Source organism: Anarrhichthys ocellatus, unplaced genomic scaffold (genome assembly GCF_004355925.1).
Source record: "Anarrhichthys ocellatus isolate YVR2014 unplaced genomic scaffold, GSC_Weel_1.0 scaffold29, whole genome shotgun sequence".
Lineage (NCBI taxonomy): Eukaryota > Metazoa > Chordata > Actinopteri > Perciformes > Anarhichadidae > Anarrhichthys > Anarrhichthys ocellatus.
This window is the reverse complement of record NW_022280059.1, coordinates 1,265,061-1,279,144: the sequence shown is the minus strand read 5'-3', so window position 1 is coordinate 1,279,144 and position 14,084 is coordinate 1,265,061. Positions and strand designations below refer to the sequence as shown.

The 14,084-nt window shown below is 42.2% G+C and overlaps 1 protein-coding gene across 2 annotated transcripts in view; it reads left to right on the top strand.

Annotated features, from left to right (window-relative positions):
- Positions 1-12,525, top strand: part of gpr4 (G protein-coupled receptor 4) — a 46,320-nt gene extending 33,795 nt beyond the window's left edge. For both annotated transcript variants that reach the window (XM_031863503.1, XM_031863504.1), the window contains exons 2-4: positions 5,846-6,631; positions 8,720-8,984; positions 9,428-12,525. In XM_031863503.1, the coding sequence (XP_031719363.1) occupies positions 6,503-6,631; positions 8,720-8,984; positions 9,428-10,149 (1,116 nt within the window). In that variant the 5' untranslated portion in view covers positions 5,846-6,502 and the 3' untranslated portion in view covers positions 10,150-12,525. The remainder of the gene's footprint in view (positions 1-5,845; positions 6,632-8,719; positions 8,985-9,427) is intronic.
- The last annotated feature ends 1,559 nt before the right edge of the window (positions 12,526-14,084 follow it).

The window sequence follows — 14,084 nt, the reverse complement described above, 5'->3', positions numbered from 1 at the left end:
AGTTTAGACATCACAGTGTGAAATAAAGTTTGACTGGATGGTTTACACTGACTAGTAGAGCAGTTGCTATAACAAAACATAACAAATAAAACAATCTTTATCTGCCAATATGGATCATCAATGATCTGCAGTTGGTATCGGGGATCTCTAAAAGTTATATTTGTCTCTTTTCTTTTGTGCTGATCCGATCCCTGACTCCGATCCGTGATATGATCCGAACCCTGAGTTTTATGAAACGTACTCGATACTCAGCTTTTTTATGAAGAAGATGTCTGTTTACTAGGGCGCATCATAGTCTCTTTTCCAGCTATGAGACCAGTAATGTTAATGGGTAAGAGTTTATATAATAATCACCACACATAAACCAAAATACAGTAGAAGGTGTGCATAGAGACACCCATACAGTCTGTGTGCATATACCACCTTGTGCTTGGCACTTATTAATCAAATTTCAACTGAGGGTGTTCACTTCAATTAGCAGGTGCAAGAAAAAATATGGACCTTTGCTTGGGTCTTGAGGACTTGTGGCATTTATTCACCAACAAATAAACTGTACACAGATTTGGGAAAGTGGCGAACGTGTCCACAGCAATGCACGCAACAGCGTGGTTACTAATTCCCCCCCGTACGGGTGAACTGGAGACTCAGTTGCCTGTTTTGCGCATAGACTGCAGCTGGCAATAAATGATGGATTCAACCTGTTTGTGCATCTTTGCAGCTGGCCGGCTTCAACCCCTGCATGCACACTAACCCTGTCGGTTAACGATTGGTTAACATGGGTCGGCTATCGATCAGAAAAAGAAAATAATCTAAATTAGCATACCTAATAATACCTGTTACTGGAGAAAGTTACATTACAGTCAACACAACCTCTTAAGCACGACGCCCCCGAATTTGGGGGCTCTCGGGCTCAGCACCCCTGAAAATATTGTTCGGAAAATGGCCTTATTCTTCGGTAATATTGTGGATTTGTATATTTGTTTTACCGGATTAAACAGCAACGTATGGGCAACACTATCATATAAATCACTTGTTACACACTCCAAACACAACTATAGACTAATATAAGCATCCAGAAAATGTGGCATAAAAGCATGAAATCCTGGGCAAAACTCGCCGTTATGTGTAATGCAAATCAATATTGCATCACGAAGCTAGCGGCTATGCGGCTAATCCGCATATCACTTAGCATTAGCATTCGACACAGAACGCATAAATACCTTCGATTTTTCTCTCCGTGAAACCAGTAGAAAGCTGTGAGTGGACAACGGTACCATGGCACTGCCCTTCACTGGTTTTTGGTCACGTTTTATGAAAAATGATGATAATAACATCGAAAAGTATCCAGTTCAAAGCTACAATCATTGTTGGCAACTATGACGAACGGAAATTTACGCTCGGGGAGACGCGGCACTTCTTGCAACTTTACTCGCTGAAACTTCTGTCAATCAACACCCGCTTCGACGTCCACCTTCCTGAGACGCTGACGCGTCGAAGGCGGGCTCATTGACTGAAATCGACCGATGATAGGCTGAGCTACCATACACACAGAGGAACTGAGAAAATCCTATGGATGACAGCCACAAACAGGCTCTGAGTGCACCCTTGCTGTCAAAATGATTTCTAACGGCTGTATTTGGATGTATTGAATAATATGAGTGATATAAAAAGCTGGTTCGAAAATGATGACCTCGCGTTACCTCTCTGTACTAAAGCCTCTTATTCTTCACTTTATCCCAGCCAACCTTTATTCGACAACTACTGATCGGTTGTGCTATGATTTGGGAGAGTTTTAGGCAGCCAGCTGCATTATTTCAAAAACCTAATATCAATAAAAGTGCTTTTTTTCAGGCAAACCTGATTATTTTCAATTTGAGCTGTGTAATATCTTCATGCACTATATTAACCAGCAACATATACACAATATTTACCCATCTGAACAATCTCAAAGTGTTATCTGATTATAGCATCAACAATTATTAAAATAGACCTTGTAGTTACAGAACTGTGGTCTCCTTAGTATGGGTATGCCATTTTCGAGCAGAGGCCTACAAATAGGGCCCGAGCTTAAGAGGTTTTAAAGCAGCACCGAGCCAGCTGATTGGCCCCATTGTTAAAAATGCAACACGAAATGGGTAAATCAAAGCAAAGACGATACAAAGCCACTCAGAACTACAGAAGGGTACTTCAGCTAGAGAGGATGAAACATTAGAGATGTAACATGTACAGTCACCACACTCTGCAGGTGTGTGTGTACCAGAACAGTCCTCTGTGACTGTGATTAAGCACCACGACTCTGTTCAACTGTGTCAGAAACAAGCTGAGTGCAAGAGTGTGTAATTGCTGAGGAGCTGCCGCTGACTGACCTGACAGCATAAAGAAACCTCCCAGGAGGACGAACGCACGCACATCGTCGGCCACGTCTACACAGACACCACAGATACCAAACACCAAACAAGAGAGTCGCATGCAAACTTTTGCGTGATAAACATCTGCAATTGACAGAACAAACCACATTTCTGGCGAAAGGCTGGACGAAGATAACACAAGTGCTGTCTGCTACTTGCTGGGGAAACAAACCCCATGTCACTCTGTGTTAGTCATTTTGCATAGGTAACAACCCCCCCCCCCCTGCAGCTGATGGACAGAGGGTAATCATACTGTAGTCTGAACTGACTGACAGTTTAATGTGAGCACAGATTCACACCCATGCCCGTCACACACACACACATTGAGCAGCCTTTAAGAAGCGATAAGGTTGATTGACAGTTGTTCTGTCGCTGGCATGTGGCCCCGCTGTTTTATCTAATGAGGAAGTGAGGTCGCTCTGCGCCACTCAGCAGTGACGGATGTGATCTCAGCTCTGTGATATCTGGACAGATACTACATCTTGTTTTTCTGTCCTAACTACTTCACACGTGACTTGTCTCTTATGTTCATAAGTTGCTCTGGTTAAAATCATCAAATTGATGGAAAGATTTATCCGAGTACATTTACTCAAGTACTGTACCTAATTTAACATTTGAACATGTGCGTTCATGAAGATGCAACGTATAAGTGCTGTGTGACTGCAGTTCTGCTCCCAATGAATGAAGACATCCAGCTATTTTACACACTTTTATTTTTAACTGAGTTTTAGTTTTTCCCTTTATTATTTATTGTTATGCATTTCTATTTATTCTGTGTAAACCCACTATTTCTGTACAGTTGCAGTTAAAGATCGGACTATATTCACCCCCTATATTTGTTCTTTAGTAGCACACCGTGACCATTCACATCGTCTGCTCTGTGTTTCACCGAGTGCTGGCCTCAGTATCCACACATTTACAAAGAGAGACTAGCAAAGTGTGGATGTCTGTACTGATCACAAAGGGTTTGATAGTGGATACTTTTATACTATTTGAAGAATTAGATTCTAGTGGTGGAAGCTAAGTGTGTGATCCAAATGAGTTATTGCAACGTTAAGTCCAAAAGTTGCTGTTATGGCCAAAAGTCAACATTTTTTGAAACAAGGTAGAAACAAAATTCACAACATTTTTTTTTATCTCATGAAATATTCTGCTTCAATCCATATTTGTTGGTGTTGTTTCGAAAAGAACATTTTCACTGGAGTCAAAAAACTTGCTGTCTAATCGAGGCACGCACTGACGAGTTATATTCATTTAAAAGTTGACATAATAAAAGAAGACTAGCCCATTTATGCTGATGAATCACTTTATTCAAATTGAAGGCTTTGTGTTGAGTTTTTTTTTTTTTTTTTAAAGGTGACGACATCTTAAAATAGGTGGACAGACATTCAAAGCTTCATTCAAAAACCTGAGTAGAAGCTTTGAATGTAAAAAGAAATGACATTGGGTTCAGCCACAGACGGGATTCAGCTTATCAACAGGGGTGTTTCCCCCAACGTTTGACGTAATAACAATATTTGACAAGGTCACTGTATAAATAACCGTACTTAGCTCTTGTGTGTGTGTGTGTGTTTGTTTGCTCACGTTTGTCTATAAGACTGGATCAGCACTTTCACAAAGTCGCTGTTGCATACCAGTGTCACACTATCACAGGCTGAAGCACAGGTCTTTAAAGGGTTTAACACTGAGGTTTGAACTCTGAGGGATACTCATACAGGGAATTCTAGCCAGGAAGTGAACACTCCCTCAGTGTACCTGCCTTTTTCTTAAAAGGGTTACCCTGCTTCATAGTGGGAGCCTCCCAGTACAATCACAGTCTCTTTTAAAGCTCTTGATCATGGACCGCGGAAACGCAGGGCAAATTTTTCCCAACACCAATGTCTGCAGGGTTGAGCCATCAAGGTAGTCTGATCCAACTATTGTTATGCACCGTCCTCAGATCTCTTCGTCAGCTTTGTACTCAAGGAATAATAAGGTGCAGAGAGAAACTTCACCATATTGCCAACATCAGATTGTCATTTTTACAATGAAGAGGAATTCTGATTCCCTGAACTAGTGTGTATGGTGAAAGATAAGGAAAAAACAGCCTCTGGTGGGAGTTGATATGTTTATATTTCTTAATTCAATTTACGCTTTACTTCGATAAATAGTTATTTTACCGAAATACGTAAAAGCTGCAACATCCCGTTGGCTCCTCAGGCAGAAAAGAACCTTCATAGTTTCTGAAATCTATCGATCTAAGAGCAGCAGAATGAAAAGAAGCTGAAGAATACATAAACTCTTTGATTGAAAGCATATGTGTACTCATGTCGGCCATATTCAAAAATATCGAGGCGGTCCAAGATGTATAAACAGGAGGTGAGCCCGGGTGGAAAGTGAGAAGTCGAGGAGTGAAACAGAAACTGAGCTCCCATCCTGCGCTCTCTCTCTCTCTCTCTCTCTCTCTCTCTCTATCTCTCTCTCTCTCTCTCTCTACCGTACATGCATACTCAGGTCATGTTTATATGAAGGCTTACATAAAGTTGATCATATGTCCCGGTCTCTCTGTTTGCACTCTATATGCAAGGTCCCCGAGTGCTTGTCCATCGTGTCAGCATATTCTGTTATCATACCAGATGTTAGAATGTCTTTATGTCACCCAGATGAACGACTGCTGCTTCACTGTACCTGTTGCATTAAGTCTTCATGTCTGTGCCTCTTTCTTCCATTTCCACTGTACATCCTTCCATCCAGGCAGAAGCCAATACATGAGAAGAAAAGGGTTCGACCGTATGTGTTGAGGGTGTGTTCATTCCAGGCAGTTTTGAGGGGTTTGTTTTCACTGCAAGCGGGATTCCATTCACTTCAAATAACCAAACCAAACACCTACAGACTGCAGGTCTAAGTTCTGTTTGCAAGAAACCGAAGTGCATATATACTGTACGTAAATGAAATGCACAGCAGATAAATACAGGAAATGAGTCTGACACATTTCTACCTCTGCATTCCTGAGCAGTATGAGCACTGGAGAATGTGAATTAATGCACAAACAGCATTGTGCTTAGTTAAAGTTTTAACGGAAGCCTTTTAAATTCCACTTTCCAAAGGCCCCTAAAACTGTCAGCAAAATGTGTAAAAACATGATGCACAGACACAGTTCCATTTGTTGGAATGGTGTTGGGTTTGAATAATTCAGCTTTGATAAGGAGCTGAGGCCAGTTCATACAGAGGTATCATACTGTCAGACAATAGTAAGACACAGGCACGGCATTGTGGGTGGGCCTAAGGGGCCTGAGCCCGCCCACTTGTACAACATATTTATTTTCTTAACTTTTATTTTTAATTATTAAGAATTATCATAGAAGTACACAATAAAGTGTTGTTATTTTAGCGTTTAATTATAAGGCATCATAATTTAGCAGCCTCTCACTCTTTGTGTGTGTCTCTCTCTCTTGCAGATGTACAGACCAGAGTAAACGGACGGCCTCTCGGCTCCAGGATGGCTCTGTAAAACCATTCCTGTGTTTTAGAGCGAGCATCCCAGAGGGGTTGTGTGTTTCATCAGGACCTTGGGACACACGCACACACACACACACACACACACACACACACACACACACACACACACACACATTGATGTCCAGCCTCTCCTTATTACAGTAGCCCTGGCAGACCTCTAATCTCTAAAAGATTGATGAGGTCCTGTTAAAGCGCAGGAGGCCTGGCACAGCGTCGATAAGGCAGCTTTCATTTCACCACATTCTACCCCTCGCTCCCTACTTTCTTCTCCTCTTCTCCTCCGTGCTGAGGGATGCCGGACCTGGCTTTGAAGCGCGAGGGAGGATTATGACACGCCAAGGACCCTGGGTTTAAAAAAAAGGAGAACCATGAAATGCCCCGAAAATGACAGCTCCGTTTTCTTCTGTTGCTCCATGTCGGACAGCCGCGTGGTAGCCGAGCAGGACGTCAGAGTCGGCATGTCACTGTCAAACTGCTGGAGCTGGAATAAAGTGAAACTACAGAGGGACAGTCAAAGCTGAGAGTTGCTAAACACATATCACACACCTGCACACACACACAGACAAAAATACACCCAAAGCGTTCCACACAGGACAATGTGCAACATCTCGTTCTGTGATGTGGACAGTAAGGTGGACCAGTTCTTCCAGCCAACGCTCTACATCATAGTCATCGTTCTGGGACTGCCCACGAACTGCATGGCACTGTGGGCTGCCTACATGCAGGTGAGGAGGACACACACACACACACACATTGAGAATACTTTCACCTTTGGTAGGCTGTTTATGCACTGAGGACAGTCCATTCGACAGACAGTCGCGGTTTACAGTCGCGCCGGGAACAGAGGGCTTAGTCACTTTCATTTTCCGAGCCGAACTCGAGCCGGTCGCTGCACAACGCAGTGGAGGAAATGCACCTGGCGAGTGCCAAGCTAGCCCACCCGTTGAGAAGTGTAAAAATATTTACGGTTCAATATGAAACGCACAATGCCACTTGGTTGACGTTGTGATACGATTGGTTAGGTTTAGACAACAAAACTACTTGGTTAAGTTTAGAGAAAACGTAGTTTGTGTTAAAATAATGACGTAACAACGTAATGTACCAATGTAACTAGCATAAATAAATAATAACCGTCTTTAGCAGACTTCCCTCCATAATGTTGTGCACAAACAGTGGTCTCCTGGGTGAAAGTCCTGTGTTTGTATGACCCAGCCGTGACCGCTCCACATACTGCATTTCTTGCTATGCGCACTGATCGTTATAATACTTCACTTGTTCTGCTCAAATGCAAAAATGTTTGTGTTCAAAAGAAGAATTTGAAACAGCTTGAAAAGCAAAAGACTGAGCTTACATAAGGGGCAAACGCAACCAGCGGTGCATGACGCACGTCAAAATTCCTTTACCTGTCATCAAAACTCACATGAAGCCACGATGATGCATCAAGATGCCCATGCCCATGCCTAATGCCCCAAAAACTAAAGTCAAGTCAGAAGCTGTGCCAAAATGTCATGGCATTATGAACAGTGATTGCTTCTCTTCCAGCATGTGAAGCGAATTTAACCCATCTTGAAACTGTGGGCTGGTTGCTCATTAAACAACGTGCTGTTTTCTGAAAATTACAGAAGAAAGCGAGTCGTGTAATGTGTTATGTAGCTAATTACTTCTTTAAATAAAAATAATAAGTAACATGATTTTCACTGTGTAATAACACATTTTCCAAGTAACATGTCTGACATTACTGGCCACATACACGTCAACAGAGCACTGGGGCTTGTTTTCCCATACAGCATAAAACGTTGGCAGTGTTTCCCACAGACGGTCAGTTTACTTTGGCAGCAGCGGACAGAATTGTTATTGACTTTTCATTCAAGCAAGTTCACTAGCTCGTAAAAGTTTCAACTTTCTGTTTGGCTTCCATCTCAGCATCAGGGCGACTCCTCCAACTTTCAAACTCCAACTTTCTGAATTCCGGTCGAGCCCTGGCCCAAGCACAGCACAACACGCAGGAGCACAGGTGCGCTCTGGCCTAGGTGCATTATGGTTAGTGTAGTTCCCCAAACAGCCTTCGGCGCTCGGTAGCATTAACTGCGTTGCTGAGAGCCACCAGCGTTGGGAATGACAACGCCTGAACCAAATCCAAAACACGGACATACTTGGCGCACTGTTTATTTACCACGGCAGTTTTGTCAAAATATTAAAATTGTAATATCAATACTGCATGTGAAACAGACCATTCTCCTAGTTGGTGAATTTCAATCCATGTGCTGACAAATCAAATTAGAAAAGCTTAATGGAAGCCGTCCAGTGGACAAGTTGATCTGCTGCTACCGAAAAAATGGTTTCCCTTCCTCTCACTTACAAGCACTTGTTGTGGTCTATTACCGAGTGCACGTGTCGGTTTTTTTAAGGCATGGAATATGTTCATCTGTATGAGCCACTAAACAACAATAATACATACAGACCTCATTTTTTAGACTTTGCATTTCTTCCAAGTCTTGACATTCAGGAAACCAAATGATTTGCAGCTGATACGAAATACACATGTTATTGGCATTTTATTGGCATTTTCAAAGGTTTGCATACAAAGAAAACACACAAACACTCATTATATTTTCCCTGATTGTTTACCTTTTATATAAAAGCACAGAAGCTGAACAAAACACTCGTATACCTCTCTATCATTGCACCATCATTTTGATCCATTTGATCCTTTAAATTTAAATTGTCATCTCTCTCCCATCTCTCACTCCTGCCTCCCAAACCCTTTCTCCATCGTCGTTCCATCCTTGCACTCATCACATTCCTCCCACCAGGTACGGCAACGCAATGAGCTCGGCATCTACCTGATCAACCTGTCAGTGGCTGACCTCCTCTACATCACCACTCTTCCTCTGTGGATCGACTACTTCCTGCAGCACGATGACTGGATCCACGGTCAGGAGAGCTGCAAGCTGTTCGGCTTCATCTTCTACACCAATATCTACGTCAGCATCGCCTTCCTCTGCTGTATATCACTGGACAGGTACCTGGCCGTGGCATATCCTCTGCGCTTTGCCAAGGTTCGACGCATCAAAACAGGTATGTTCTGTTAAGGATGGTCTTTTGATAATGTATGTAACCTAAAACTAACTCACGTAAAACTAATTATGCTTGGAGATGAAAAGTCATGCAATGTCATTAGCAACTCTGATGGAGGAATCTACAATGAAACTTAAGTTCCAATAAAACAAGTCAGTAACTTCAGTACATACAGGGTACTGTATTTATAAAGTCATGTATCCTCATGGAGAACATTTGTGTCCAAAGCAGAGGGTATTCAGGCCTGTTTGTTGAAATTAATGATTACATAGGTTGGTAGCTATATGGAGTCACTCAATCGATTGAGAGTTGCGGACTTTTCAAGAACACCCTATTTTCTTTCAACACAGTAAAGCCTTATTCACAGAGGCTACAGGAATGGAAATCACTGCAAAGTCGAGTATTTCTCATTCCTTTATTTTTCTCTCCTGATGTTCCTGCAGCTGTCCTGGTCAGCGCCATGGTGTGGATAATTGAGATCGTGGCCAACTCTGCGCCCCTCTTCCACGATGAGCTCTTCCAGGATCGCTTCAACCACACCTTCTGCTTTGAGAAGTACCCCATGCAGGACTGGGTGGCAGGGATGAACCTCTACAGGACATTTCTGGGCTTCCTCGCTCCTTGGACAGCCATGCTCGTGGCCTACCGTGGGATCTTGGTGGCGGTGCGCTGCAACGTCTCGACAGAGCGCGAGGAAAAGGCCAAAATTCAGCGTCTGGCACTAAGTCTCATCCTGATCGTTTTGTTTTGCTTCGGACCGTACCACATCCTCCTCCTGGTGCGGAGCGTCATGTTTATAAGGAAGCCATGTGACTGTGGCTCAGAGGAGAACTTGTTTGCAGCGTACCATGTATCGTTGGCTCTGACGAGCCTCAACTGCGTCGCCGATCCCATCTTGTACTGTTTCGTCAACGAGGGGGCTCGGCACGACGTTGGCCGAGCCCTCTCGGCTTTACTTTCAGCAGCTTGCAAGAGGGGCTCCTCTTCCTCACCATCGCACGGCGACATGCACAACGCTGGTTCGGTGACTGTGGATACGCCGCTGTCAACAAAGAAGCAGTCTTGTGTGTACGCTGATGGAGCCAAGACAAGCAGCTTCAAGACAGAACTGGTGGCTCTGAAGGAGGAGTGTCTACAGATGACCATCCTCGGTGTCAGGAAGTGACATCATCCTGAAATAAACTAGACAAAATTGTCTGCAGCCACGGTAGCAGCCCCTGTGAGATTGAGATGCTTACACACCAGAAAGCAAAGTTGTTGGGTGAACTACTTGGCTACTGTTCAATCTTTACCACTAGTGGGGCAAAAAAAATGTGGCCTGAGGGTGACACTTGAGAACAGGTCACGTTGTAAACAAAAGGGAGTATCCGATGTACAGCGACCGTTTCAGCACATCTGACAGACAGCTTGTCGGGCTCAGTTCTTTGTTGCAAATTTGGCATAACGTTCATGACTTCAAGCTGTAGTTTGTCAGCCTCTGCACAGCCGCACTGCATGCTAATGTTAGGATGTTAACATGCTGTATTATCATTAATCCCAGAGTGCAACTGAGGCTGAGTCAGTCGTTAGCCTTAGAGGTATATCCTCAGGAAGTGTTGGATCAGAGGAAGTTTTGACCTGCCGGTGGTGATATATGTAAAAGTCAGGGGATCACCAAAGTCTTCACGATTCAGCCTCAGTGGACCACAAATGTCTCTACCAAATGTCATGCCAATCCATCAGCTAGATTTTTTTTCAGTCTGGACCAACAGATCAAAAGGCCAGCTGACGTCCCACCGGTGCGGCTAATGAGGATCTTATCAAACACAGCTTGGACATCTACCCACTGTGTCAGAAATAACCCACAATGCCTAGGAACGTTCTTGAATACTAAAGTGGAATTATTGAAAACGCTCCACATTCTGCATGGCTGAGTATTGTTAGTGGTCTGAGAGGAAACACACTTTAAATTCAGACTACATGGAGAGAGGGCAGATGTAAGAGATTGGGATTTGACACACAAATGCGCCATTTTGGATTGTGGAACAAGGGCAGAAGGGTAAAAAAAGGAGATTGTAGATTACTGGTCAATAAAACGTAGTGAAGCCTCATGAAGTACCTCAGCTTCTAAACTGTGATAGCAAGAAGTCTTATAGTAGAAGTGTCTCTTACGTTATGTGAGCAATGTCTTTTTTCTCTTTACATTTTTACAGGCAGCAAAATTAATCAGAACTCCAAGATGACAGAACATTCTCAACCAAAGCTTTCATTCAGCTTGGTTTGAAAGTCAAATGTATCAGTTATTGCAACCACATTATGTTGAGAGCTCCGTAGAGCAGAAAAACAGCCTTAACTGAAACTGTGTTGCCTGAAAACCATCTCTCCACCTGATTGAATCCGAACTACATGGTTGGGCTTCGGTAAATGCTGCCCACTTGACCTGATACTGTTTACATTCATTTAACTTTGAAGTTTAACTGTCCCAAACTTCCTCAATATTTACAGCACACTCTCTTTTCTTTGCTCGTCACACAAATTGCACAACAAAGTTTTCAGATCGTCCTCCCTAGAGGAAGGATTTGGAAAGTCAGTCTTGATTCAAGTGACACTCCAAGGGAAACAGATCAAGAGAAACTTCTCTGTAATGTCCAAAGTGTGGTGAGGAAATTAAGAAATAGTTCTTTGGATATCCACCTAAAACCATCTGTAGTGAACTTAAAATGTACATTGAGCGTTTGTCTCTTTTAGTACGTGAAGCTGATTGTTATTATAAATATGACAATTTTGATCCAACAACACGCATTCGCTGCCATTTTTTGCCACATATTGACTTTGAAGTCCTGATGTCAAGTGAGAGGCGTCAGGGCTTGAGACTGACTTAAGAGATCTTCCTTTTCCTAGTTGGCAGCTTGTTTTTACAGTAAACCCCACACATAGTGACCAAAACGTTTCTTTTCTTTTTTTGGCACTCAACCATTGGGATCCCCTTAATGGCTGCTACATAAAGAAAGTGTCATTGCAGACTGGACACAGCCGTCAGAGCGAAAGGCATCTTCAACTTATAAAATCAAGTTCAGTTTATCTTCGGTTCAAATTCTCTCCATTTCTTTTTTTAAGTGTTTTTTTGCAAATCTGTGGTAATGACATTTCAACAAATTGTCTGTTTACATACAGAATGTCCTGCTTTATGTTCACACATATATAACAACAACATAAATACTTATAAAGTATTAAGTATTATGGCTGAAATAACTCCCTGCCCACACAGTGGTTTCATTTGGATTGACAACAAGTGTTCATGTTGCAGTTACTGGCCATCAATTCACTTTGTAGGGTTAGAAATGTTTTGGAAAGCGACCTGGTGATCCCCAGCAACACCTCTTTCTTTAATGTTGTCTTGGCATGAAAGCACTCCTCTATTCAGCGCAATGATGTTAAGGCGGGGGGGATTTTTTTGCACACATTCAGCTGGTCGGCGTTGCCCTACACGCTGCCGTGTACCTTTGCTTTTGTTGTGCATCCGCATGTCAGTCAGAGAGAGGAGGCACCGGGCTTCAAAATGTGTATTTGTGCATCGACAATGTCAGTGAGAAATAAATGATGCATATGAAAACCTTTGTGTCGTTCTGCGATTGTTTGTTTGGCCTTTTGAAGTTTCCTCCATAATTTCCTTCAGTTATGATGACGCTGGACCGTTGCTGAAATTGCTCAAACCTGAAAATGTTACGACCTCGGTGAAAAAGAAGTCCGACAGATGATCAAAGTTTAGCTAAACTCATTTAGAAGAGACAAAGGCAAAATGTAAAATGATTAACCAATCTGTGACCCTTGACGTCCCGGTCACAGATGCACCATGGATGCGCTTACTTTTTGACTTTTACCAAATAAAGTGGATGAATAAACTGGTTTAACTACTGTGAACAAACTCTTTCCAGTTGCTGACTTTGTGTTGGGATGCTGCCAACAAAAATCTCCTTCTTCACTCTTCACTTTGTCCTGTTCTAGACTCCCAGAGCTGCACGGCTAATGAATAACGTGAAGGACTTACTGTAGGGATCTGTGCATGTGTGTGTGTGTGTGTGTGTGCACGCTGATGTATTTGCATGTTCAGAGACCGAGGCGATTATTAAAAGCTGTAATGTGAAGAATCACTACGAGACATAACTAAAATCTTTTGAGAAAACGTACCCACTTAGATCTGAAATGAAGGAATAAAAAATAAACCTAAGAGCCAAATATGATCAGAATCCGAAGTCACTTCACAATAATAAATAGAGCTGAAACAAGTGATAACCACAGATAAAGTCGCTGCACACAGATTTCTCTTTTTAGAAGATGAGAAGAATATAATATTGTGGCTTTTTTGGGTGACATCACATCACACCTGAGTGAACTGAATTTAAAGCTGCAGGGCAATTCATTTTAAATGAAGTACTTTATTTTAATTTTTCAAAAGCTTTCTGTTATTATTTTTATTTTTAAATGCATCTCTTATTTTACATGAAATGAGAGAACATTTCTTGTTGGAGTATGTATTATTTATAAATCATCCAGTTCAATTTGAAAACTGATATTGTTGAGATATTATTCAACTGAACTTTCTGACTGAGCACAATGGCTTTCTTATCTCTCTGCTTGAGCTTCCCTTCCCCTTCTCTGTTAAAAATTAATATTATATTATATTATATCTCTTATAATAAATAAAATATCCATGATGTAGTGTAACTTTGTTTATTTGCATCCATCTAACCCTGAAAGGAAATAATACAGTCAAATATAATCAACTAATATCATGTCAAATGGTAAGGGTACAACAGCAACCTGTTTGGGTTTATAATAAAAGATAAAAATATAGAATTCACCAATAGGACTTGCTTACTATTTTAAGTAGCTTGCAGAAAAATACACTTGAAATCCATGAATCCCTCATTCACTACAAAACTAACCCAATTTCAATGGTGTGCTACCTCTATGTAGCACACGGTGAGCTGTTTATGCCTCCTACAACTGTGACCAATGTGACCCAGAATCCATTTTTAAGATGCATGTCATAATCTTATTAGTAACTCACTCAGCTGCATTTCCATCCTTGCAGAGGAAGCAGGTCACCACCCCCCCCCC